The 24,815-nt window shown below is 37.6% G+C and overlaps 1 protein-coding gene across 1 annotated transcript; it reads right to left on the reverse strand.

Moving 5' to 3' along the window:
* Window positions 1-1,787: 1,787 nt before the first annotated feature.
* Window positions 1,788-24,372, reverse strand: LOC135090458 (uncharacterized). Its single transcript, XM_063987196.1, has 9 exons — window positions 24,214-24,372; window positions 23,562-23,746; window positions 22,915-22,924; window positions 14,397-14,538; window positions 10,309-10,440; window positions 3,685-4,698; window positions 2,527-2,674; window positions 2,233-2,311; window positions 1,788-1,958 (listed from the first exon to the last, which is right to left on the reverse strand). Exons 1-9 carry the CDS (start codon window positions 24,370-24,372, stop codon window positions 1,788-1,790), a joined length of 2,040 nt encoding a protein of 679 aa, XP_063843266.1.
* Between the last annotated feature and the right edge of the window lie 443 nt (window positions 24,373-24,815).

Genomic DNA, 24,815 nt, shown 5'->3' on the forward strand with positions numbered 1-24,815 from the left:
GAGGGGACCTGATAGAAGTCTTTTAAGTGGTATAAGGGTTATAACAAGAGGGATGTAAGCAAAATTCTTAGGATCAGCAACCAGGGTAGAACAAGAAATAACAGGTTCAAGCTTGAAAAATTTAGGTTTAGGAAGGAGATAGGAAAAAACTGGTTCTCAAATAGAGTGGTAGATGAGTGGAACAGACTCAGTAATCATGCTGTTAGTGCTAGGACACTAGAGAGCTTTAAGAGAAGATTAGACAAGTTTATGGATGGGGATAATAGATGGAAATAGATAGGTATATTTCATACAGGGACTGCCACGTGTAAGCCTGGTCGCTTCTTGCAGCTTCCCTTATTTCTTATGTTCTTATGTTCTTATGTCACTAGCGGACACACAAGCCTTATCTCCACCGTAGCTACGCTTTCTATGATGCTAATTTCCTGGCACCACACAGGCTTGTCAGGAGGCAACTCGCCTCCCAGTCACATTCCCTGCACAGTGACTGCTGTCCGGCTGTATCTCTCAAAACAGTGACAGTATTCAACACCATCAATTTTAACAATGCCCTGACACAAAAATGGACGATACTAGTGCAAACTAGAACTCAAGAGGGACGGTGAGGTATCAGCAGATGAGGGGGCATTACTTCCCGCCTTAAAACCCTCACAAACAAATACTGGCCAGATCCTACCACACTGCTTGTCCCGGCCCTGGGATACAATCAGAGCCACCGACTTCTGGGGCTTCTTGGAAGCCGTGGCCCTTATTAATTTTGGACAGTTAAATTTAAAGTGTCCAATATTTTTACAATAGTGACACATCGGCTGGGGTGCTTTACCTGGGAGTGCTGTGTTGCATGCTCCCAGTCTGTCTCCGTTGTGGGCTCAGTGGAGACTTGTTACCTACGGGGCTGATTCGCCCAGACCCATTACTGATGCCACAATTAAAGTGTAGACTTCTTGACGAACCTGCCACGCATCCAGACAAATTCTCCTTGGCCCTGCCAGATGTCCCAGACCGGTGCACCAACACGTAGCTGCCTCCTTCTGGCTTTTAAAACCTTTTCTCGCGGAGCAGCAATACCAGCTCCTTCTCGGCCATATTAACGAACTGCTCCATTATTATGAGGTCCTTTAATTTACGGTAGGAGGTGGACTGCTCACTAGTAATCCATTTCTTAAACGTCTCCTTCAAATAGCGAGCACACTGAAGTTCTTCCCTCCATGAAATTGTAGCCTATAAGCCTCCAGCCGCAGCTTGTAGGCTCTCAGGATGTCAGCCTTAAACTTCTCTTAAGTATCCATATCCTTTACTGGCATCCTATCATAACCTTCGAAGGCTTTGCTCTTCAAAATATTAGACACCAGACCAACCCATCTCTCCTGAGGCCAATCAAATTCGGCTATTTTCTCAAATCTCCCAAATCATTCTGTTTCCTTCTTCTCATTAGACTCTGGAATGAACTTCAAACTCCTCACTATTTCACTTTCTACTGTATCTTCCCTCACTCCTGTCGTGAAACCACGAGGTAAATTATATCTCTATTTGAGTCTTCTCAGCCTCTTCCCTCTCTTTGCCTCCTCGGCCTCAATCAACCTCATTTCCTCCTCCTTCTCAGCCTTCTCCCCGGCTTAAGCCTCCTGGCTTTCCTAGCCTCCTCAGCCTTTATAATCCTTTCCTCAGCTACCAATTCAAGCCCTCTGAACTCTCCTTCCTCAGCTTCCAATTTCTTAGCTTTTCTAGCCTCCTTCAACTCCATTCTCCTCATTTCCAACTTAAATTTCTTTAGACATGCCTTCTGCCTAGGAAAATCCCCCAACACTGTGGCCACGGCTAACACGTCCGTGGACGTTGTTTGTGGGACTACGTGTCCTCACACCAATTCGTGTCGGATCTACTGTCACTTCCAGCAGAGGTAGGGGATTAAGGTCGCTAGCCACTCCTGCTGCCAGCCAGTCCCTCCATGGCATGAGCTAAATGCAGGAACACAAAATATACCGAAACAAATAATAAACAACTGTCTCTCCCATGTAGCTAAGAAGCTTCCAGCAATCCTGGGGAGGTCGCCAATTTCTGTTATACCGCCTCTCTCACGGTGGCCTTTGTCGTGGCAAGCCTCCCTAAGCTACCACCTAAGTAATTTAGTGCAGGGCCCAGTTATGGGTTACAAGGTTCTTTTGGTCCCTGGCACCCTGTTAACAGACGGTCATAACACCAGGTTCTGCTTCCCTTTACGCCTGCCACTACCTGGGTCAGCCTCTCTACCCTGCCTCCTGCGTAGTGTAGTTTGGAGCTCACATTCACCTCCACAGGGTCCTTCTGGGTTCTTGGGATGAGTTACACAAATGAGGTCGTCAGCCTGTTTCATCCACGAATAGGCCAGGGAATATTTCGACAGCAAAACCACTCTTAACAGCTGAGAAAGAATCGATAGCCACGTTCTAGGAGGCACAGCTAAAAGAAGCAACAAACACATATAATAAGGATTATAATATTCTATGGACTATCGTCCTCTCAACCTACAAGACAATATCCACCCACATCCGTAGAATATTGTCTCTCCTGCCATGCAACACTATGTGTCTTCTCAGAAGATGAACCACGACCACCCAGGACTGACTGGGCTCGGAGAAGGAAAGAGACGCCACCGCACTGCAGAGACTCAGGTGTCCTCTAAGTCCCCAGTTACCTTAAACAACATTGGAGCCTAATAGCATTTAGCGACACAAAAACGTATACACAAACAAGCTGCCCCAAGCAGAATAGAGAGGGTCTACTGGCCACTTACACGCCAAATAGTAGACTAATACAGCCGAGGAGTCGTTGTGGAAGGTATCTCTTTTACTTACGAGGTACTACAATCGCATGCAGGCTCTTGGAGACACCTATCTCTAACCTAACATCAAGAGGGGTTTATTGCTATATTAGTCAAATAGTATCATATGAATCTAATGAATGTAAGCACGCAAATTCTCCACGTCTCACACTGCCTAAACTCACACGTCCTCAACCCTCAGAAACCGAACAATGACTGAGGCATGCACTCTACCCGGGCGAATCTCAGTGGGGGGAGGGGAAAGTCACATAACAAAGGCGAAGAAAGGGGGCTACATGAACGGAACGAGGGCTCGCTTGCCACACACTACGAGCAAAGAGATTTAAAAAAAAATTTGATTGCTACACCTCCCTGAAGTGGCAAGTGGCAATTTATCTGTGTCATGTTCTTGATAACTTTAGTGTTTCAAATTATAGCACTTCCAATATGGTGTTCAAAAGAGGAAGGGGGAGGACAAAAAAAACTACTGCATATATATATATATATATATATATATATATATATATATATATATATATATATATATATATATATATATATATATATATATATATATATATATATATATATATATATATATATATATATATATATATATATATATATATATATATATATATATATATATATATATATATATATATATATATATATATATATATATATATATATATATATATATATATATATATATATATATATATATATATATATATATATATATATATATATATATATATATATATATATATATATATATATATATATATATATATATATATATATATATATATATATATATATATATATATATATATATATATATATATATATATATATATATTCTTCCTTCTCTTTCTTACCTGGATGGTCTTCCTCATTGAGTCCACCTCTTAAAAACACGTACTGGCTGTCATATACTTTCTTTTTCATGAAGATCACAGTTGATTTATAAGGGGATTCTGTAGTTGTGGGGAAAAAGTGTGTGGTAGTTGCATAGGAAGTAGAATAGTTTGTGGAAGGTTGCTGAGAAATGGAATGGTCTGTGGAAGGTTCGTAAGAAGTAGAAGAAACAGTGGACGGTCTATAGGAGGAGAAAGAATTTGTAGTGGTTTTGTATGAACTAGGATAGTCTGTAGAGGGCTTATTTGACGAAGAATAGTCCGAGGAAGGCTCATACGAAGAAGAATAGTCCGAGGAAGGTTCATATGAAGAAGAATAGTCCGAGGAAGGTTCGTATGAAGAAGAATAGTCCGAGGAAGGTTCGTATGAAGAAGAATAGTCCGAGGAAGGTTCATATGAAGAAGAATAGTCCGAGGAAGGTTCATATGAAGAAGAATAGTCCGAGGAAGGTTCGTATGAAGAAGAATAGTCCGAGGAAGGTTCATATGAAGAAGAATAGTCCGAGGAACGTTCATATGAAGAAGAATAGTCCGAGGAAGGTTCATATGAAGAAGAATAGTCCGAGGAAGGTTCATATGAAGAATAGTCCGAGGAAGGTTCGTATGAAAAAGAATAGTCCGAGGAAGGTTCATATGAAGTAGAATAGAGTGTGGAAGGTTCATAAGAAGTAGAATGGTCTGGGGTAGTGGAATAATCTGTGCTGGATTTATATGAACTGGGATAGTCTGAGGAAGGCTCATATGACGTAGAATAGTAAGATGAAGGCCCATAGGAAGTGTAATCGCCTGTGACGGTTTCATTTGTGGCTGTATCAGATGCAGTGGAGTATTCTGTAGTTTCTGTGGCTAAGGTGGAGTAATCTGTAGGTCTTTCATTCGTGGAAGTTGAAGTCTCAGAAATCATCTCTTCTGAGGTGGAGTAGAGAGGAGTGGTCTTCAAAGTGCTGGCTTCAGTTGTGGAAAACTTCTCAGGCCCTGTGTAATACAATGAGAATAATAAAATGTTACCTCTTTTCATGGCTTCGAAGATACAGCTTGTTTATATACAGTAAACCCTCAGTATATTGATCTAATCTGGGGGAAACCACTTACGATAAAGGCGAAAATTCGAAAAAAATAAAATAAAATAAAAATGGTCGGATTCCCTCTTCCCGCATCAAACTTTATTTTGTATATTAGAGGGAAGTTCGGTATGCAAAAATGAACCTAAAATAATATGAATTCTAGGAACTCATGCATTGGATATAAATTATATAGCATAAACTTTATTTTGTATGGATAAAATAACAAATCTTATGGAAAAATGTGCTTTACTATATTCCAGCAACAAGAATACATTAAAAAAAAAAAAATGTAAAAGTACATACTATGCATACATACATACATACGAGTGCAATTACCCTCCACTTCAACTACTGCTACTAGACTGAGGTAGAGGCAATGTGAATATGTGTGACGTGTGTGTGGATATGGTGTGCACTCACCACCACCACTACCACCACCCGAACTATCCTTCCCTCCCATCCCCAGTCATTACCCCACTGCCATCGTAGATGACCGATCGTTCCGCTTCATTTACCGACCTTTGTTCGATAAATCAGATAGATGGTCGATAGGCCATATTATGTTACATAAATGCGAAATTCGGTTTAACGGGATTCGATATAATGAGGGTTTAATATGAAGATTAGTCACAACTGCAAGATTATTCAGTCTGATGGCAACCCATGACAACTCCAGGCTCTAGAGCAGGGGTTCTCAACGTTTTTCAAGTTGGGGCCCCCCTAAAGCTGGTTAAATGCAGTTGGCACCTCCCTTCCACCTGCGCCACCCTCTCAACCTCCTCCCCAACTCTGCCACCATAGATAGATAGATAGATAGAATCAGATAGATGGATAGAATCAGATAGATAAATAGATAGATAGACAGATAGATAGGTAGCCCTTGGCTAAGCATAACAGCTGCATGTCCTTTGTACTAACAGCCAGTTAGTGTGTAGTTTTCAGTTATTTTTTTTTCCCCTCCCGTCCTGTGCTCGCCCGACCCCAGGGAGAGTGTCTGTGCACCCCATAGGGAGAAGCGCTCCTATTATAGAGCGATTTGCTGACGATTATAGCGATTCATTTCAATGTGTTTGTGTCGATCTCTAAATTATTTTATCAGTGTACAATAGAATACGTATTACACATACACAGTTAGTTGTGAGCAGTTCCACTAATTAGTTCGCAAATCCGCAAGAGCGGTGGTTCCATTTCATTTGCGGATTTGCGTCTTTTTTTTCTTTTAATTTTTCTTAAGTAGGAGGGACAGTGGCCAAGGACAATAAAAGTGCAATTAAAAAAGGCCCACTGAGGTGCCGGTTCCCAAACAGAGCCAAGAGCGGTAATCAAATATTATAGGATAAGTGTCTCAAAAATCCCCTCTTCAAAGGGTCAAAGGTCAAGAATGTTGGGCGTATCTCCAAGACGGTCAGGAATACAAATAGGGTGTTGCACCAGTTGCTCTAGGCCGTGAAGGATAGCAAAGTTAAAGGTTAGTTCATCAGGATGGTCAGTGATGTGAGAGAAAAACCAAAATTGTTGGTGAACATTGAAATTCCCAAGAATGGAGATTTCTGCAAAAGGGGAAGACAATCAGAATGTGCTCACTTTGAAAGTTAAGTAGTCAAAAAGGAGTTAGGTGAGAGGTAAACAGCACAGATGAATTTATTTTGAGAATGACTGTAATTGTAGCCAGATGGTGGAAAACTCGGAATATTCAAGAGCGTGAACATGAGTGCAGGTTGTCATTGAGTACATAGACGCAGCATCAAACTTTGGACTGAAAATGAGGATAAAGAAAGTAAGAGGGAACAGACAGTCAGTTGCCTCAGTGAGGAAAAGAACATGAGGTTCAGTAGAGTAGAGGTAGTGTTCTACAGATTGAAAAATAGATCTAAGGCCGCGAATGTTGCAGAAGTTAATGAAGAATGAAGTGTCAAGGCACTTGGGATATGTGAAGAGCACTCCGACCTGGGGACACTTATTGTCTCCTCCCCAGAGGAGGGACTCCGAGGATAGTGTAGGAGTTGCTTTATATAATTTATAATTTTGAGTGAAGGGTATGTGTGTAATTAGGTGCATGTAGTTTTGTGCCAGTGAAGAGAGTTGTCTTTAGAGGGCAAGCTGTGACTGTTCACAGCATCCTCTGATCTAGTACTTCAGACTTCACCGGGAGTAATGATCGTTTCGGTATGTGTCTACTGCCTCCTCTTTGCGACAAAGAGATTGCTAAGTTGCGGATTAGCGTCTGTGGTATTACTTCCCATAACCTCCGCTAACAAGCGGAACTAAACCGGCTCCCAGCGCGCCTATCCCTGCTAAAAGGCTAGTTTACACGAGACAAGTAGAGATTCAAGTCAAGTGCAAGTAACTTGCTACAATATACTTACCCTGTGTAAACATCTACTTGTAGTACAAATTTTGTCAAGTAAAGGGCATCTTTGCCCAGGGTTGATATTAAAAAGAAAAAAGAAAAAATACAAAGAAACCCCCCAAAAAAAAACACTCAAAAGATATATATATATATATATATATATATATATATATATATATATATATATATATATATATATATATATATATATATATATATATATATATATATATATATATATATATATATATATATATATATATATATATATATATATATATATATATATATATATATATATATATATATATATATATATATATATATATATATATATATATATATATAAATTTATATTATATAAATTTATTATACACAGCCTAAGTGTTTTTTTTTGGGGGGGGGGAGTTTAAAAAAAATAACATTAAAAATTATTTATATACCATTTTAATAAATAAGGTCTATATATATATATATATATATATATATATATATATATATATATATATATATATATATATATATATATATATATATATATATATATATATATATATATAAGTAGTCAAACCTGACCCTTTCATTTCTTCTATAGCACAAGTTAACATAGGCTTTGTCCATCCGGAGTAACTCGTATCAGCATAACCTAAACAAGTGTCTGAAACAAGTGTCAAAGATTAAAGTTAAAATCTAACTCCCCTTGTGACTTCTGGTACCTAGCCAAAAGCATCTGCAATAATTTTGCTTCTTCATCTTTCTCTACTTTATTTCAATCTGATGGCACCACTACCATCTCATTATTTTTAAAGCTTAACTCTTCGCTCAAACCTCTGCTAAAATCTTTACCTTGGGTGTTTCATGGCTCTGCCTACTTCATGCTACCTATTAAAATTCTTCGCAGTGATGTTTTCCATGCCCTCGCTGGCCTAAATCCTCTGAAGGTTTATGGACTTGATGAGGTCCCTCCTATTCTTATAAACTACACCTCCGTCCTTGCAAACTCTTTCATCTCTCTCTGTCAACATCTACCTTTCCTTGTTGCTGGAAGTTTCCCTACATTCAACCTGTTCCTAAAAATGGTGACCGTTCTAATCCCTCAAACTACCGTTAAATTTCTTTAATTTCCTCGCTATCTAAAGTTTTGAATCTATCTTCTACAGGAAGATTCTTAAACATCTATCACTTCACAATCTTCTATCTGATCGCCGGTGTGGTTTCCGTCAAGGCCGCTGAACTGGTGATTTTCTGGCTTTCCATTCTAAGTCTTGGTCATCCTCTTTTAGATATTTTAGTGAAACGTTTGCTGTTGCCTTAGACATATCAAAAGCTTTTGAGTCTGGCACAAATCTTTGATTTCCAAATTACCCTCCTACGGCTTCTATCCTTCTTTCTGTAACTTCATCTCAAGTTTCCTTTTTTGACCGTTCTATTGCTTCTGTGGTAGACGGTCACTGTTCTTCTCCTAAATCTATTAACAGTGGTGTTTCTCAGGGTTCTGTCCTGTCACTCACTCTCTTCCCATTATTCATCAATGACCTTCTAAACCAAACTTCTTGTCCTATCTCACTCCTACGCTGATGATACCACCCTGCATTTTTCCACGTCTTTTCGTAAACGTCCAACCCTTCAGGTAGTAAACAGTTCGCTCAGGGAAGCCACAGAACGCCTGACTTCTGATCTCTCTAAAATTTCTGACTGGGGCAGAGCAAACTTAGTATCGTTCAATGCTTCAAAACTCACTTCATCTATCAATGCAACACAACCTTCCAGACAACTATCCCCTCTTCTTCAATTACACTCAACTGTCCCCCTCTTCTACACTGAACATCCTCGGTCTGTCTTTTACTTATAAGCTAAACTGGAAACTTCACATCTCATCTCTAGCTAAAACAACTTTTGTGAAGTTAGACATTCTGAGTCATCTCCGCCAGTTTTTCTCACCCCCCAGCTGCTAACTCTGTACAGGGGCCTTATCCATCCATGTATGGAGTGTGCTTCACATGTACGGGAGGATTCTACTCATGCTCTTTTAAGCAGGGTGGAATCAAAAACTTTTCGTCTTATCAACTCCTCTTTTCTAAATGACTGTCTTCAGCCTGTCTCTCATCGCCGCAATGTTGCATCTCATGCTATGTTGTACCGTTATTTTTATGCCAACTGATCTTGCTAACTGTATACCTCTTTCCCCCCGCAGCTTCACTGCACAAGACTTTCTTCTTTCTCTCACCGCTATTCTATCCACCTCTCTAATGCAAAAGTTAACCATTATTCTGACATTCATCCCTCCCTCTGATAAAGTTTGGAACTCCCTGTCTGTTTCTGTATTTTTTCCTTCCTATTATTCAAACTCTTTCAAGAGGGAGGTTTCAAGACTCTTATCTGGTAATTTCTCACTACTACTTTCGATTATGTTTAGGGACCGGCACCTCAGTGGACTTTTTTATTATCATTGTTATCATTATTATTTTTCTCTCTCTCTCTCTCTCTTCGCACGCGTGCATGATAAAAAAAAATCAAACCTTTTGTTTCACTCTAGATTACTTTTAATTGCTTATTTAAATTGAATTATATATAAATATGAGGAAATAACCCACCCAACCAAAAAATAAAAATAAAACGCTTTTTTTTTCTTTTTTTTACCCGGGATTGTTCCAACCTCGATCTTACCAGGCATCCTCATAAGCAAGGCAAATGACTAGCCAGCAGTCCTATTTTAAGGCAAGTTGTCTTCTAATCGCCACTGACATGTATGTGAGTGATTCTTCAAATATTAAAATAAAAACTGATCAACTTAATTTTTATATTATTTTTTTCTTTATTTTCGCTGCCTTTTCCACTTTATACAAAAAGTTTATTCACATGAATCTCTCAGGGGATCTTACTGTAAACATCATAATCAGTATTTTTGAAAGGGACACCCTCAATCTGATATTCTTCAAATATTAAAATAAAAACTGATGATTTTTTTTAAGCTGTTACTTTTCAACTTTATACAAAAAGTTTATTCACATAAACCTGTCAAGGGATCTTATTATAAACATCATAATAAGTATTTTGAAGGGGATAGTTGTGACAGTCACACTTATGAACTTCCTTTGGTCCTTCTCATTAAAAATAAGTTTAAAATAGAAGCCATGTAGTAACAAGACTTTTTTTTAGGGGGTTACTCACCACAGTCCACGCAGAAGGCCACAAATGGGACATCAGTGTTGTTGATGGTGAGCCACGCTGTGCCGTCAGCTTGTACCACCAATTTGTCATTCCATCCACTCACTATGTCCCAGTATTCTCCCTCAGGCAGCCCTGTACATATGCAAACGAGATATTTTTTATTACTCCAACACCGCACATCTTGATATCCGTGTATGTGCATTGTATTCATTTATTCACTGATATGCACATCTTTACTGTATTCTTTTTATTTAGAAATTAGTTAGTTTTAGTGGTCAATCAGTTAACATTGTAAGGTGAAGGGGGTGAAAAGAGAAAAGAAAAAATAAAGAATAATGGGTTTATATACGAGAAAGTCAAAGATATAAATAGGTTGCTGCAGAAAGTGATCTAGGTCAGTGGTTCCCAGCCTTTTCCAAGTTCATACACCCTTTTGCGATTTTTTTTTTTTATTTTTTTAGAAATTCATGTACCCTCGTAGCAAAGACAAAAAAAAAATCACGATTTTCTCAGGTTTTAAGACTGAAAGTATATAAAATAAAAGTATTAGATCTCTATTTTAAACATGAAAAGATATATTCGTCCCTGAATAATTGTTATATTGTGTTAAATGGTTGACTACCACTGATCTAGATTATAAAGAATGAAAAATTTGAAAAATTATTCATCGGATTAGTTTGTGAAAGGCCATGACAGCTACAACTGATAACTTTTGCTAAAAGAAAATTCGTTGAAGATGTGATCCAATTTAGAAGACATGGTGAGATACACGTAAATACGTAAATACGTAAATACGTTTGAAAAACATAAATACGTTTGAAAATAAAAATAACAAAAAAGAATAAATTATCAGCCAGATAGTGAAAAAAAAAAAATCGTGAGCGTACCAATAATGGAACTCACATCGTTGTGCCAGATGAAACCAGATGCAGTAGTTTCGGGGGATTGTCTGCTATAACGCCCTGCCTGATGTATTTTATCAAATATCATTGTCTCTTCACATTTTTTTTTTTTTATCCCATTCAAAGAACCTCTTTTCCTCTTTTCCTTTGCCTATTTATTCCTATGTTGTCATTGATTCTCCACTATCCATAGCCCAGATATCTGCTCCGGCATCGGCATTTGGCGCACAACTCACCCAGCTATTCATTCTTCATTTGGATTGGTCACTAAATGGGAATGTAAGGAAACCTGTAGACGATAAATTGCGGATTCCTAGATGTCACTGATCCCGTGTCCCGGGATAAGGGATATCATCCACGACAGACTCAATGCGCTGAGGCCACGTGCATCTATATCTTATAGTATATGCCTCTAACTTGAACTTTTCTTTTGTGACAGTGTTTCACAGATATTTGATACTAAGCCAGAAAATATTCAGGTTATAAGAGCCTGAAGACCAGTGGCCCACGGGTCAAAGAGGCCTCACTCACTCCATAAAGGCCTCAGGATGTTTGGGCCACACAGGTGACTTGATTTTCATATACCTTGGTCACCAAAGTCTCTCTAGGCTCAAACGTCTTGGCTACAGATTTAGTGAAGCAGCATATGAATCCATTCATACCAATATTACATTGGTGTGGATGGATTCATATGCTCCGTTCATCCACCACGGCAACACCCATTCACCCACATCCATTCACCCAATTACCAACACCCTACCACTCACACAAGTCTACCCACTTAACCAACCACACCCACTAATCCATTCACCCATCCACTCAATGAAATCACTCCATTCACAGCTCCCCAACACACGCGCGCGCCCACCAACCAATCCACCCATCCACTTACATTTACCCATCCACCCACCCACATATATATCCACTCATCCACTCACCGAAATCTCACACACACACACACACACACACACACACACACACACACACACACCGCCTAGTGGCACAGTGAGTGAGTCTGCCCGACTCACAATTGGCAAGTCACGGGTTCGAATCCCGGGCCAGGTCACAAGTCTTTGGGCAGACTTCTTTGCAGTGATTAGGTACCGGAGCTGTGACTCGCTGCTTAGATAGGAGAAACAAACTCTGAAAATAGAAATACACACGGGGTGACCTGTTCATCCCAGTCTTAGTCAACTAGGCTGACCGGCACCATCCGGCAGTCACAGTATCAAATTGTAAGATACTTAGGGTTAATGTGGTATGTATAGGTATGTAATGCAATATGTAACATGGATTTTTCAGTTGTAAGAATGTAAAATTAATAAACCAAACATAATAATAATAATAATGGTTATTATTACTATTATTATTATTATTATTTTTATTATTATTATTATTATTATTATTATTATTAATATTGTTATTATGATTATTATGATTATTACTATTATTATTGTTATTACTATTACTGCACACACACACACACACACACACACACATTTTTATTTTAACTCTTTTTGTTCCTAGTTTATTAGCGTTATTTGACCGCTTAACTTCCAAAGTGGAGCACATTTTCTCTTCCCTTTTGCAGAGATCTCCATTTTTGGAGACTTAAATATTCAACTCCAGCTTTGGTTTTCCTTTCCCTTCACTGACCATCCTGGTGAACTACCCTTTAACTTTGATGTCTTCCACGAGCTAGAGAAACTAGTTTAACACTCTTCTCTTATTTCTGACTATCTTGGAGACACCCAACATTCTTGATCTTTTCCTAACCTCTAATCCTTCTCCTTATGCTATTCTCTGTTGGGCTCCTCCAACGACAATCTCGTATTTTTTTCTTGTCTTTTCGCTCCAATCCTTCCTTAGATCCCCCAAAACGAAGGTGCCTCTGGCGTTTTACGTCTGTTAATTTGGGGCACCTGAGGAGATATTATGCTGATTTTCCTTGGGATGTCAGAGAACCGTCTCTGCGTGCTGAACGCATAACAGAGATGATAGTGCCTGATATGAAAGCGTACATTCCTAGCTCTTTCTCTTGACCTAAACCTTCTAAACCTTGATTCAACACAGCATGTTTTCGTGCTATACATGATAGAGAGCTGGCCCATAAACGGTACTTGAGCCTTCCATCACTTGAATCTCATGCGCTTTATATTTCTGCCCAGAATTATGGCAGAATTATTGTGGAATAAGTTGACGTTCTTTATATTTCCTTCCCTGTTGGTGGGTGAAACAGCATGTCGACCTAGTAAGGCTTGACCTGCTGGTTGGCGACCAGCAGGTGCCTGGACTCGTCTTATTGGCGACTCGCACTAGGCTATGAAGAAGGTTACCTAGGGAGAAGCTGATCCAAGGTAGTGGCAGCTGTGAGAGGGGCTGGATCTGGTCGTAAAAAAAAAAAAAAAAAAAAAAAAAATATATATATATATATATATATATATATATATATATATATATATATATATATATATATATATATATATATATATATATATATATATATATATATATATATATATATATATATATATATATATATATATCGTTGCTTTCTTCCAGTCCCTGTTACTTGTGGTTATATCTTTTTTTTACTTTATGTTGGCCAAACGGTTGGCTTTCTTCTTTGCATTAATTTCCACATGTACTCCTTTAATTCGTTGGCCTTCAGTTGTTTCTTCATCGTGTCTTCTAATTTATGCATATTTACCCATTGTTGAATTCCTAGTGTAGCTCATACATAAATATTTGTATCTTTTGTTTATTACTTTTTTTTTATGCATAATCTTTGCCACACATTTTGAAAATCTTATCGTATAAGGCTATCTATAGCTAGATCAAGTATCTATTTTATTCATCTACATATAAACATATCCATAAAAAAAAAAAAATGAGATGACGTTTCACAGGTCGGACATTATATTTAAGACCACAAATCCTCCATAAGCTTATGAAGAGAAAAGTTGGACACAGTCTAAACTAGGATATTTTGGTCATTTCTTCAGATAGAGAAAGGAAGGAAGTCACAAATTCATGTTTTGGTGTAAAAATTCTATAGTACTTCTCTTGTATTATTGAGAAAAGAAATGAAACGGACAGAGATGACACATATATTACTGTAATGTCCTTCCATAATGTACCTCCTTTGTGGGTTATTCTCCATACTAGCGAATAGTTACTGCTTACCTGTATTGATGAGTTCATCCATTATCCCATCAGGAGTCAAGACAAAGAGGCCCACTGCTCCCCTGTTCAGCAGCAAAACGCCTGAACTAAGTACTTCAAACCTTGACCTGTTGGTGCCTGCCACAGCATTCCGAAATTCCACCTGGATGTGAATATTTTGAGATAGTACAACTAGGTAGGAGCCAAGTGAAATTTTCTACAACTATAAACATGAAAATAAAAGTAAAAGAAGTTTATGAAGGAATATAAAACATTGAAACAGTATATGAAAGATGAAACAGTCAGCTGAAATAAAAGACAGTATCGTAACCGATAAGGATGAATATGTGCCACATTCTGGGGTTGCCAGAACACTGTAAAATAATATATATATATATATATATATATATATATATATATATATATATATATATATATATATATATATATATATATATATATATATATATATATATATATATATATATATATATATATATATATATATATATATATATATATATATATATATATATATATATATATATATATATATATATATATATATATATATATATATATATATATATATATTTTTATTTATTTATTTATTTATATATTTATTTATTTATTTATTTATTTATTTATTTATTTATGTAAAAGGGACACTGGGCAAGGAAAACAAAAATCCAATAAAAAATAAAGCCCACTGAGATGCCAGTCCCATAAAAGGGTCCAAAGCTGTAGTCAAAAATTGAAGGATAAGTGTCTTGAAACCTCCCTCTTGAAGGAATTCAAGTCATAGGAAGGTGGAAATACAGAAACTGGCAGGGAGTTCCAGAGTTTACCAGATAAAGGGATGAATGATTGAGAATACTAGTTAACTCTTGCATTAGAGAGGTGGACAGAATAGGGGTGAAAGAGAGAAGAAAGTCTTGAGCAGCGAGCCAATGGGAGGAAGGGAGGCATAGAGTTAGCAAGATCAGAAGAGCAGTTAGCATGAAAATAGCGGTAGAAGACAGCTAAAGATGCAACATTGCAGCGATGGGAGAGAGGCTGAAGATTAGTTAGAGGAGATCAGTTAGAAAAGAAGAGTTGATGAGACAAAAAGCTTTTGATTCCACCCTGTCTAGAAGACCGGTATGAGTGGAACCCACCGAGACATGTGAAGCATACTCCATACATAGACGGATGAAGCCCTTGTACAGAATTTGCAGTTGGGAGGTGAGAAAAACTGGCGGAAACGTCTCAGAACACATAACTTCATAGAAGCTGTTTTAGCTATAGATGAGAAGTGAAGTTCTCAATTCAGATTATAAGTATAGGACAGACTGAGGATATTCAGTGTAGAAGAGGGAGACAGTTGAGTGTCATTTGAAGAAGAGGGGATAGATAACTGGAAGGTTGTATCAAGATGGAGGAATTCATTGTTTGAGGCATTGAACAATACCAAGTTTGCTCTGCCCCAATCAGAAATTTTGGAAAGATCAAAAGTCAGGCGTTCTGTGGCTTTCCTGCGTGAAATGATTACTTCCTGAAGTGCTGGACGTCTATGAAAAGACGTGGAAAAGTGCAGGGTGGTATCGTCAGCGTAGTAGTGGATAGAACAAGAAGTTTGGTTTAGAAGCTCATTGATTAATAACAAAAAGAGAGTGGGTGACAAGACAGAACCCTAAGGAATACCACTGTTAATAGATTTAGGAAAAGAACAGTGACCGTCTACCACAGCAGCAATAGAATGGTTAGAAAGGAAACTTGAGGTGAAGTTACAGAAAGAAGGATAGAACCCGTAGGAGGATAGTTTGGAAATCAAAGCTTTGTGCCAGACTCTATCAAAAAGCTTTTGATATATCCAAAGCAATAGCAAAAGTTTCACCAAAATCTCTAAAAGAGGATGACCAAGACTCATTAAGGAAAGCCCAAAGATTACCAGTTGAGCGACGTTGACGGAAACCATACTGGCGATCAGATAGATGGCTGTGAAGTGATAGATGTTTAAGAATCTTCCTGTTGAGGGTAGATTCAAAAACTTTAGATAGGCAGGAAATTAAAGTAATTGGACGGTAGCTTGAGGAATTAGAACGGTCACCCTTTATTACGAACAGGCTGAATGTAGGCAAACTTCCAGCAAGAAGGAAAGGTAGTTATTGATAGAATTGAAAGAGTTTGACTAGGCAAGGTGCAAACACAGACGCTCAGTTTCGGAGAACAATAGGAGGGAACCCATCAGGTCCATAAGCCTTCCAAGGGTTTAGACCAGCAAGGGTATGGAAAACATCATTGCGAAGAATTTTAATAGGTAGCAGAAATAGTCAAACGGTGGAGGAGAGGGAGGAATAAGCCCTGAATCGTCCAAGGCAGAGTTTTTACCCAAAGTTTGAGGGAAGAGCTCAGCTTTGGAGATAGATGTGATAGCAGTGGTGCCATCTGGTTGAAATAAAGGAGGGAAAGAAGAAGCAAAGTTATTGGAGTTAGATCTCAGCCCCCCAGCTGCTAACTCTGTACAAGGGCCTTATCCGTCCATGTATGGAGTATGCTTCACATGTCTGGGGGGGTTCCACTCATACTGCTCTTCTGGACAGGGTGGAATCAAAAGCTTTTCGTCTCATCAACTCCTCTCCTCTAACTGTCTTCAGCCTCTCTCTCACCGCCGCAATATTGCATCTCTAGCTGTCTTCTACCGCTATTTTCATGCTAACTGCTCTTCTGATCTTGCTAACTGCATGCCTCCCCTCCTCCCGCGGCCTCGCCGCACAAGACTTTCTTCTTTCTCTCACCCCTATTCTGTCCACCTCTCTAACGCAAGAGTTGACCAGTACTCTCAATCATTCATCCCTTTCTCTGGTAAACTCTGGAACTCCCTGCCAGCTTCTGTATTTCCACCTTCCTATGACTTGAATTCCTTCAAGAGGGAGGTTTCAAGACACTTATTCATCAATTTTTGTCCACTCCTTCGACCCTTTTATGGGACTGGCATTTCAGTGGGCATTTTTTTTTTTTATTGAATTCTTGTTGCCCTTGGCCAGTGTCCTTCCTACATAATATATATATATATATATATATATATATATATATATATATATATATATATATATATATATATATATATATATATATATATATATATATATATATATATATATATATATATATATATATATATATATATATATATATATATATATATATAGACAGTGGAACCTCTGCTGTAGAACCTAATTCGTTCTTGAATGTCGTTCAAAAACCAAAACTGTTTTCCTCATAGGAATCAATGTAAAATGGATTAATCTGTACCCAGACACAAGCCTACCTTGTCTTAGCGGCTTATGAGAGATGCTCCCACAACCAAAATGACTACTTCACAAATCTCCAGCTCACAAATTATTTATCCAGAAAGGATGTATTGAATGAGCTTAGTGACACAAAACTCATCAGAAGAAACGGTTTAAACCATGCAGGTATTCTCTTTGTCACCGATTTACTGAGAGAAGCCTTAGAGTAGGATACAGAAAGGAGCAACACACTCACCGATAAAATGAAGGTGATCTTAGAGATCTCTCTGTTGAGAAAAGCTACTGTAAAAATGCAGTTGTGCAGCAGTGATGACGTTCTGATCCATTAATGGAGCCACAGGTGTCTCGGGTTAACCCCTGAGCGTTGAAATATGTTTTTACATCAAGGGTTTTCAACGGGATCACATTTAACTTATTCAAAGATTAAATTACTGTCTTATAGTCTGTCTCTCCTCCAAATATATACAAAGCGAGGTAAATATTTATAGAACCTATAGTTTAGTAATAAACGGCAGCTTTTGCTAAGTCTTTTATTATTTGATATCAAGTAACTCTTTTCTAGAACCGAATTATGGTACCACAACAAGAGCAATAATGAGTTTATCTATTTATTTATTTTTTTTCGAAAAACGTTTTTGTTTGAAAAGGGAGGCGTTCGGTAACCGAGGTTCCACTGTGTGTGTATGTGTGTGTGTGTGTGTGTGTGTGTGTGTGTGTGTGTGTGTGTGCATATATATATATATATATATATATATATATATATATATATATATATATATATATATATATATATATATATATATATATATATATATATATTGTTTACAAGACATATGACACATCATTTTGTCTAGATTATTTCCTTTTTTTCAAAATTTGTACAAAAAATACAGAACGGTGATATTACTGATTCTGTGTAGAGTAAGGTGATTTCATGGATTTTTTTTTTTTTTTTCAGTCAGTTACTATTAATCCACCTCCTAATATCACCGACTATTATTCCATCTTCTAATATCACTTACCATTATTCTGTCTTCTAATATCACCCACCATTATTCTATCATGTAATCACTTACCAGTACTCTATCTTCATGTATCATTTTTTTTTTTTTTTTTTTTTTTTTTTTATGTAGGAAGGATACTGGCCAAGGGCAACAAAAATCTAATAAAAAAAATGCCCACTGAAATGCCAGTCCCTAAAAGGGTCAAAGCAGTGGTCAAAAATTGGTGGATAAGTGTCTTGAAACCTCCCTCTTGAAGGAATTCAAGTCATAGGAAGGTGGAAATACAGAAGCAGGCAAGGAGTTCCAGAGTTTACCAGAGAAAGGGATGAATGATTGAGAATACTGGTTAACTCTTGCGTTAGAGAGGTGGACAGAATAGGAGTGAGAGAAAGAAGAAAGTCTTGTGCAGCGAGGCCGCAGAAGGAGGGGAGGCATGCAGTTAGCAAGATCAGAAGAGCAGTTAGCATGAAAATAGCGGTAGAAGACAGCTAGAGATGCAACATTGCGGCGATGAGAGAGAGGCTGAAGACAGTCAGTTAGAGGAGAGGAGTTGATGAGACGAAAAGCTTTTGATTCCACCCTGTCTAGAAGAGCAGTATGAGTGGAACCCCCCCAGACATGTGAAGCATACTCCATACATGGACGGATAAGGCCCTTGTACAGAGTTAGCAGCTGAGGGGTGAGAAAAACTGGCGGAGACGTCTCAGAACACCTAACTTCATGGAAGCTGTTTTAGCTAGAGATGAGATGTGAAGTTTCCAGTTCAGATTATAAGTAAAGGACAGACCGAGGATGTTCAGTGTAGAAGAGGGGGATAGTTGAGTGTCATTGAAGAAGAGGGGATAGTTGTCTGGAAGATTGTGTCGAGTTGATAGATGGAGGAATTGAGTTTTTGAGGCATTGAACAATACCAAGTTTGCTCTGCCCCAATCAGAAATTTTAGAAAGATCAGAAGTCAGGCGTTCTGTGGCTTCCCTGCGTGATATGTTTACCTCCTGAAGGGTTGGACGTCTATGAAAAGACGTGGAAAAGTGCAGGGTGGTATCATCAGCATAGGAGTGGATAGGACAAGAAGTTTGGTTTAGAAGATCATTAATGAATAATAAGAAGAGAGTGGGTGACAGGACAGAACCCTGAGGAACACCACTGTTAATAGATTTAGGAGAAGAACAGTGACCGTCTACCACAGCAGCAATAGAACGGTCAGAAAGGAAACTTGAGATGAAGTTACAGAGAGAAGGATAGAAACCGTAGGAGGGTAGTTTGGAAATCAAAGCTTTGTGCCAGACTCTATCAAAGGCTTTTGATATGTCCAAGGCAACAGCAAAAGTTTCACCAAAGTCTCTAAAAGAGGATGACCAAGACTCAGTAAGGAAAGCCAGAAGATCACCAGTAGAGCGGCCTTGACGGAACCCATACTGGCGATCAGATAGAAGGTTGTGAAGTGATAGATGTTTAAGAATCTTCCTGTTGAGGATAGATTCAAAAACTTTAGATAAGCAGGAAATTAAAGCAATAGGACGGTAGTTTGAGGGATTAGAGCGGTCACCCTTTTTAGGAACAGGTTGAATGTAGGCAAACTTCCAGCAAGAAGGAAAGGTAGATGTTGACAGACAGAGCTGAAAGAGTTTGACTAGGCAAGGTGCAAGCACGGAGGCACAGTTTCGGAGAACAATAGGAGGGACCCCATCAGGTCCATAAGCCTTCTGAGGGTTTAGGCCAGCGAGGGCATGGAAAACATCATTACGAAGAATTTTAATACGAGGCATGAAGTAGTCAGAAGGTGGAGGAGAGGGAGGAACAAGCCCAGAATCGTCCAAGGTAGAGTTTTTAGCAAAGGTTTGAGCAAAGAGTTCAGCTTTAGAAATAGATGTGATAGCAGTGGTGCCATCTGGTTGAAGTAGAGGAGGGAAAGAAGAAGAAGCAAAGTTATTGGAGATATTTTTGGCTATTTTACTCTTCATGTATTATTACTCTATCTCCTAATATTACTTATTATTATTCAATCTTCTAATATTGCTATATTATTTGTATAGTTGATTTGACAACAAACTTATTCTTTATTTATTTATTTTTATTTATTTATTTATTTATTTATTATTATTATTATTATTTATTTATTTATTTTTTTAAGAATTTATATTTCATATCAACATATATTTTATAAACATACAAAGTGATTAAGGAAACCGTTCTTATGCTATAATTTATAAGTAAAGGGCATTTTGATATTCTAAATTTTGGAGTAATCTTGTCTTTTTTTTTTCAGTGTTCGGCATTATATTTTTGTACGAGTTTTCTGTATTCTTTTTTTTCTTTTCTGTATGAGACAGCAAGAAGGTTGTGCTCTAATGCTAACTCGCATTTTGGATATATATATATATATATATATATATATATATATATATATATATATATATATATATATATATATATATATATATATATATATATATATATATATACCTTATGTAATGTACGAGAATGCATGTTGCATCACGTTTGAATGATATAAATTACCTAAGTTTTTATTATAGGTTTATGCTAATGAACTTATTCATATCAATGATTTGCCTGTGTCGGAATGAAACGTTTTAAATATTTTGTCCTAGCGCAACAAGTACTAAACGAATGAACAAACTGGGGCGTTCCTAGCACAAGGGACCCACCTACCGGAAAAAAAAAAAAAAAACGACACATTGGTAAGATAGAGAAAATGCTACTTACTGGCTGAAATCCTGTGTTATTATTATTTTTTTCTTTATTTTAAAGTTAATCAACTGTACTGTGCAATTGATTTACCCGCATGTTTTAGGGTTAAGCAAGAATCTGATAGCTGTGGAACCTTGTTACTCCGTGCTCCTGAACTATCTCCTCTTCTACCCCTACATCGTGAGTCTGGCTCTGATAAATGAAACTTCCGCCCTCTCCACCCTAGCATCTCTTCGATATGAACACATTTCTGCCGTACCCCATATGAACTTAGCAGCTGATTGGCTGATTTATGTGAAAGGAATCGGAACTAAAACCAAGATAATACCAAATTATTTATCACACTATAATAGGACTGGTTAAGTCTGAATAAAAGCCTGCTCTACAGAACGGATAATGGAATGCGGATTTGTACAGACAACTTACAGATCCTAGATTTAGATACAAAGATGAATAAATGAAGGAATGTCAATGATGATGATAATAATATTCATAATGATAACAATAATAATAATAATAATGATAATAATAATAATAATAATAAATAATAATAATAATAATGATAATAATAATAATAATAATAATAATAATAATAATAATAATAATAATAATAATAAAAACAATAACAATAATAATTTTAATGATAGTTCTACTACTACTACTACTACTGCTACTATTACTACTACTACTACTAAGAACATAAGAACATAAAAAAAAATAAAGGAAGCTGCAAGAAGCCATCAGGCCTACACGTGGCAGTCCCTGTGTGAAATATTTCCAACTATCATCCTCATCTACAGATCTGTCTAATCTTCTCTTAAAGCTCCCTGATGACTCACCACTAACAACTTGATTACTGAGTCCGTTCCATTCATCTACCATTTGATAACCAATTCCTTCCTATCTCTTTTCTAAACTTAATTATTCAAGCTTGAACCCGTTATTTCTTGTTCTATCCTGGTTATTAATCCTACGAATTTTGCTTACTTTCCCCTTGTTATAACCCTTATATCACTTAAAGACTTTTATCAGGTCTCCTCTTAACCTAAAGATTTCTATCTGATCCTATCTTAACCAACGTCTCTCTAAAGAATGTAAATCTTACAGCTTCAATCTCGCTTCGCAAGGAATACCCCACATCCCCTATATCCTTTTAGTCATTCTCCTTTGTACTGGTTCTAATAGACTTATATCCTTCCTGTAATATGGGGACCAGAACTGCACAGCGTAGTCTAGATGAGGTATTACCAGTGCCAAATATAACTTTAATATTTCTTCGGGATTTCTACTTTTAACACTCCTAAAAATTAATCCTAATGCTCTATTTGCCCTATTTCTGGCCCCTATGCATTGCTTTCTTAGACGTAGTTTAGAGCTAACTATAACTCCTAAATCTCTTTTGTACCCTGAACCTACCAGAGCTTCGTTGTTTATTATGTATCTACTGTGTGTGTCTATCTGCGCTAAAAACTTTGTATTTGTTGATATTAAACTGCATTTGCAATCTGTCTGTCCATTCGTTCAACCTACCCAAATCTGCCTGCAAGGAAATGGCATCCGATTCTGACCTAATTAATATATCTTCGTGCCATCCGCAAATTTACTAACATCACTAATTTCACTTTCCAAGTCAATTATATATATTAAAAAAACAATTATGGCCCTAAAACTGGTCGTTGTAGCATCCCATTAATTACTTGACCTCACTCGGATTTAGAGCCGTTTATTACAACTCTGTCGCTTGTCGCTTAGCCACGACTTAATCCAGTCTAACACTTTACCATCTATCCCGTATACCGTAACCTTTTTCAGGAGCCTCTGATGGGGTACCTTGTCAAACGCTTTACTAAATTCCAGATATAGGATGTCATTACTATCACTGTTATCTACCACCTCGTTAACTTTATTTTAAAAACTTAACAAGTTCCTCAGTCAAGACTTCCCCTTCGTGAAGCCATGCTGTGACTGATTTATCAGGTTGTTTGTCTAAATGCTCCCTAGAGTTCTTCGCTATTACTGACTTCACTATTTTACCTACAACAGAAGTTAAGCCGACAGATTTGTAATTAGACGTTAAAGTTTCATCTCCTTTCTTAAAGATGGGTATTACATTCCCCTACCCCCACACTACCGGTACCTCACCTGATTCAAGTGATATTCTAAAAACAGAAACTAACGGTTCACTAATAGCCTCTTTGAATTCCTTAAGTACTCTGGGATATATTTCATCTGGTCCTGGTGTCTTGAACTTTTTCAGCCTATCTATCTCCTGTTCCACTATCTCCTTAGTTATATCTGTCAGCTTCTCATACTCTTCTGTTCTAAACATATGCTCACTATTTGGCATTTTCTGCATGTTTTCCTGGATAAAGAAAGTTAAAAAAATACTCTTTCAGAATTTTACTAATCTCTTCCCCAGAACTAACCAGCTCTCCATCTGCTGCCTATAATGGACCTATTATTTCTCTATTCTTCGTCTTATATACCTGATAAAATCCCTTAGGTCCGTCTTCTCCTGGCTGGCTACCTTTATTTCATAATTGATTTTAGCTTTCCTCGTTAACCTCCTGACTGTTCTAATTTATTATATTGTGGTCTTAAAACCTCTTCCCCTGCCTTTAATCTCTTATATATATAGTTTTTTTAACCTAACAGACATCAATTTAGGGACATTCTTCTGTGATCTTATTGCTCTATAAGGGATATTTGCTGTCCTGTATGTAATTTATCATCAAAATATTTATACAACTAATCTACATTTACTTACCCTGATCTTCTCATCTCGGTCCCCTCCATCCTCTCCACTCCATCTACTCGCCTCAATCTCACCTCGCCCATCTCAGCATGACCTGACCTTGAAACATGCTCACACACATTTCCCCCTCTATTACTCCTCTGACCCGTCCGGACACTTCTCCCCTCCTCCTGTCCTTCATCCTCACACCTCACCTCACCTCCCTCACCCTGCCTTATTTCTCTCAACTCCATCCTGGACCCAACCTCCCCCTCCATCCATTGCCAGTCAACTCCTTCGAGATACCTTTTCAATCCCTCAAAATCTGCTCTCCGAAAGTCAGGTGTTTCTGCTTGTAAATGTTTCCTCCCATTTTAATTTGTACCTAATTTCACAATGGTCGCTGTTATCTAGCTGTCTTCCAACTTTTACCTGCGTGACTGCTTCCTTCCTGTTAGTTAGAATAAAATCTAGAATCTTATTCCCCCTTGTGGGTTCTAAGATTATTTATTTATTTTTTTAATTATCTTGAATTACCTTAAGAAATTACTCTGATTCACTGTTACCCACCATCAGGCTCAGTCGATATTCCTAAGATTAAAATCTACCACACATACGTGACTGTACCCTGCCTGATCTATTTATTTCCTCCCATAGTGAGGTGTTAATTTCCTTTGTACTATTTGGTGGCCTGTAC

The sequence above is a fragment of the Scylla paramamosain genome, chromosome 35 (genome assembly GCF_035594125.1).
Source record: "Scylla paramamosain isolate STU-SP2022 chromosome 35, ASM3559412v1, whole genome shotgun sequence".
NCBI lineage: Eukaryota > Metazoa > Arthropoda > Malacostraca > Decapoda > Portunidae > Scylla > Scylla paramamosain.

Excerpts from the sequence above, each read along its gene's own strand:
- LOC135090458 (XM_063987196.1), bottom strand. The coding sequence starts at position 24,372 with ATGGAGTTGAGAGAAATAAGGCAGGGTGAGGGAGGTGAGGTGAGGTGT. Across the intron at positions 2,675-3,684 it reads CAATGAGGAAGACCATCCAG|GTAACTGGGGACTTAGAGGA; the intron begins GTAAGAAAGAGA and ends ATGTTGTTTAAG. Across the intron at positions 2,312-2,526 it reads AGAGACAATATTCTACGGAT|AACCCAGAAGGACCCTGTGG; the intron begins GTGGGTGGATAT and ends ACTCATCCCAAG.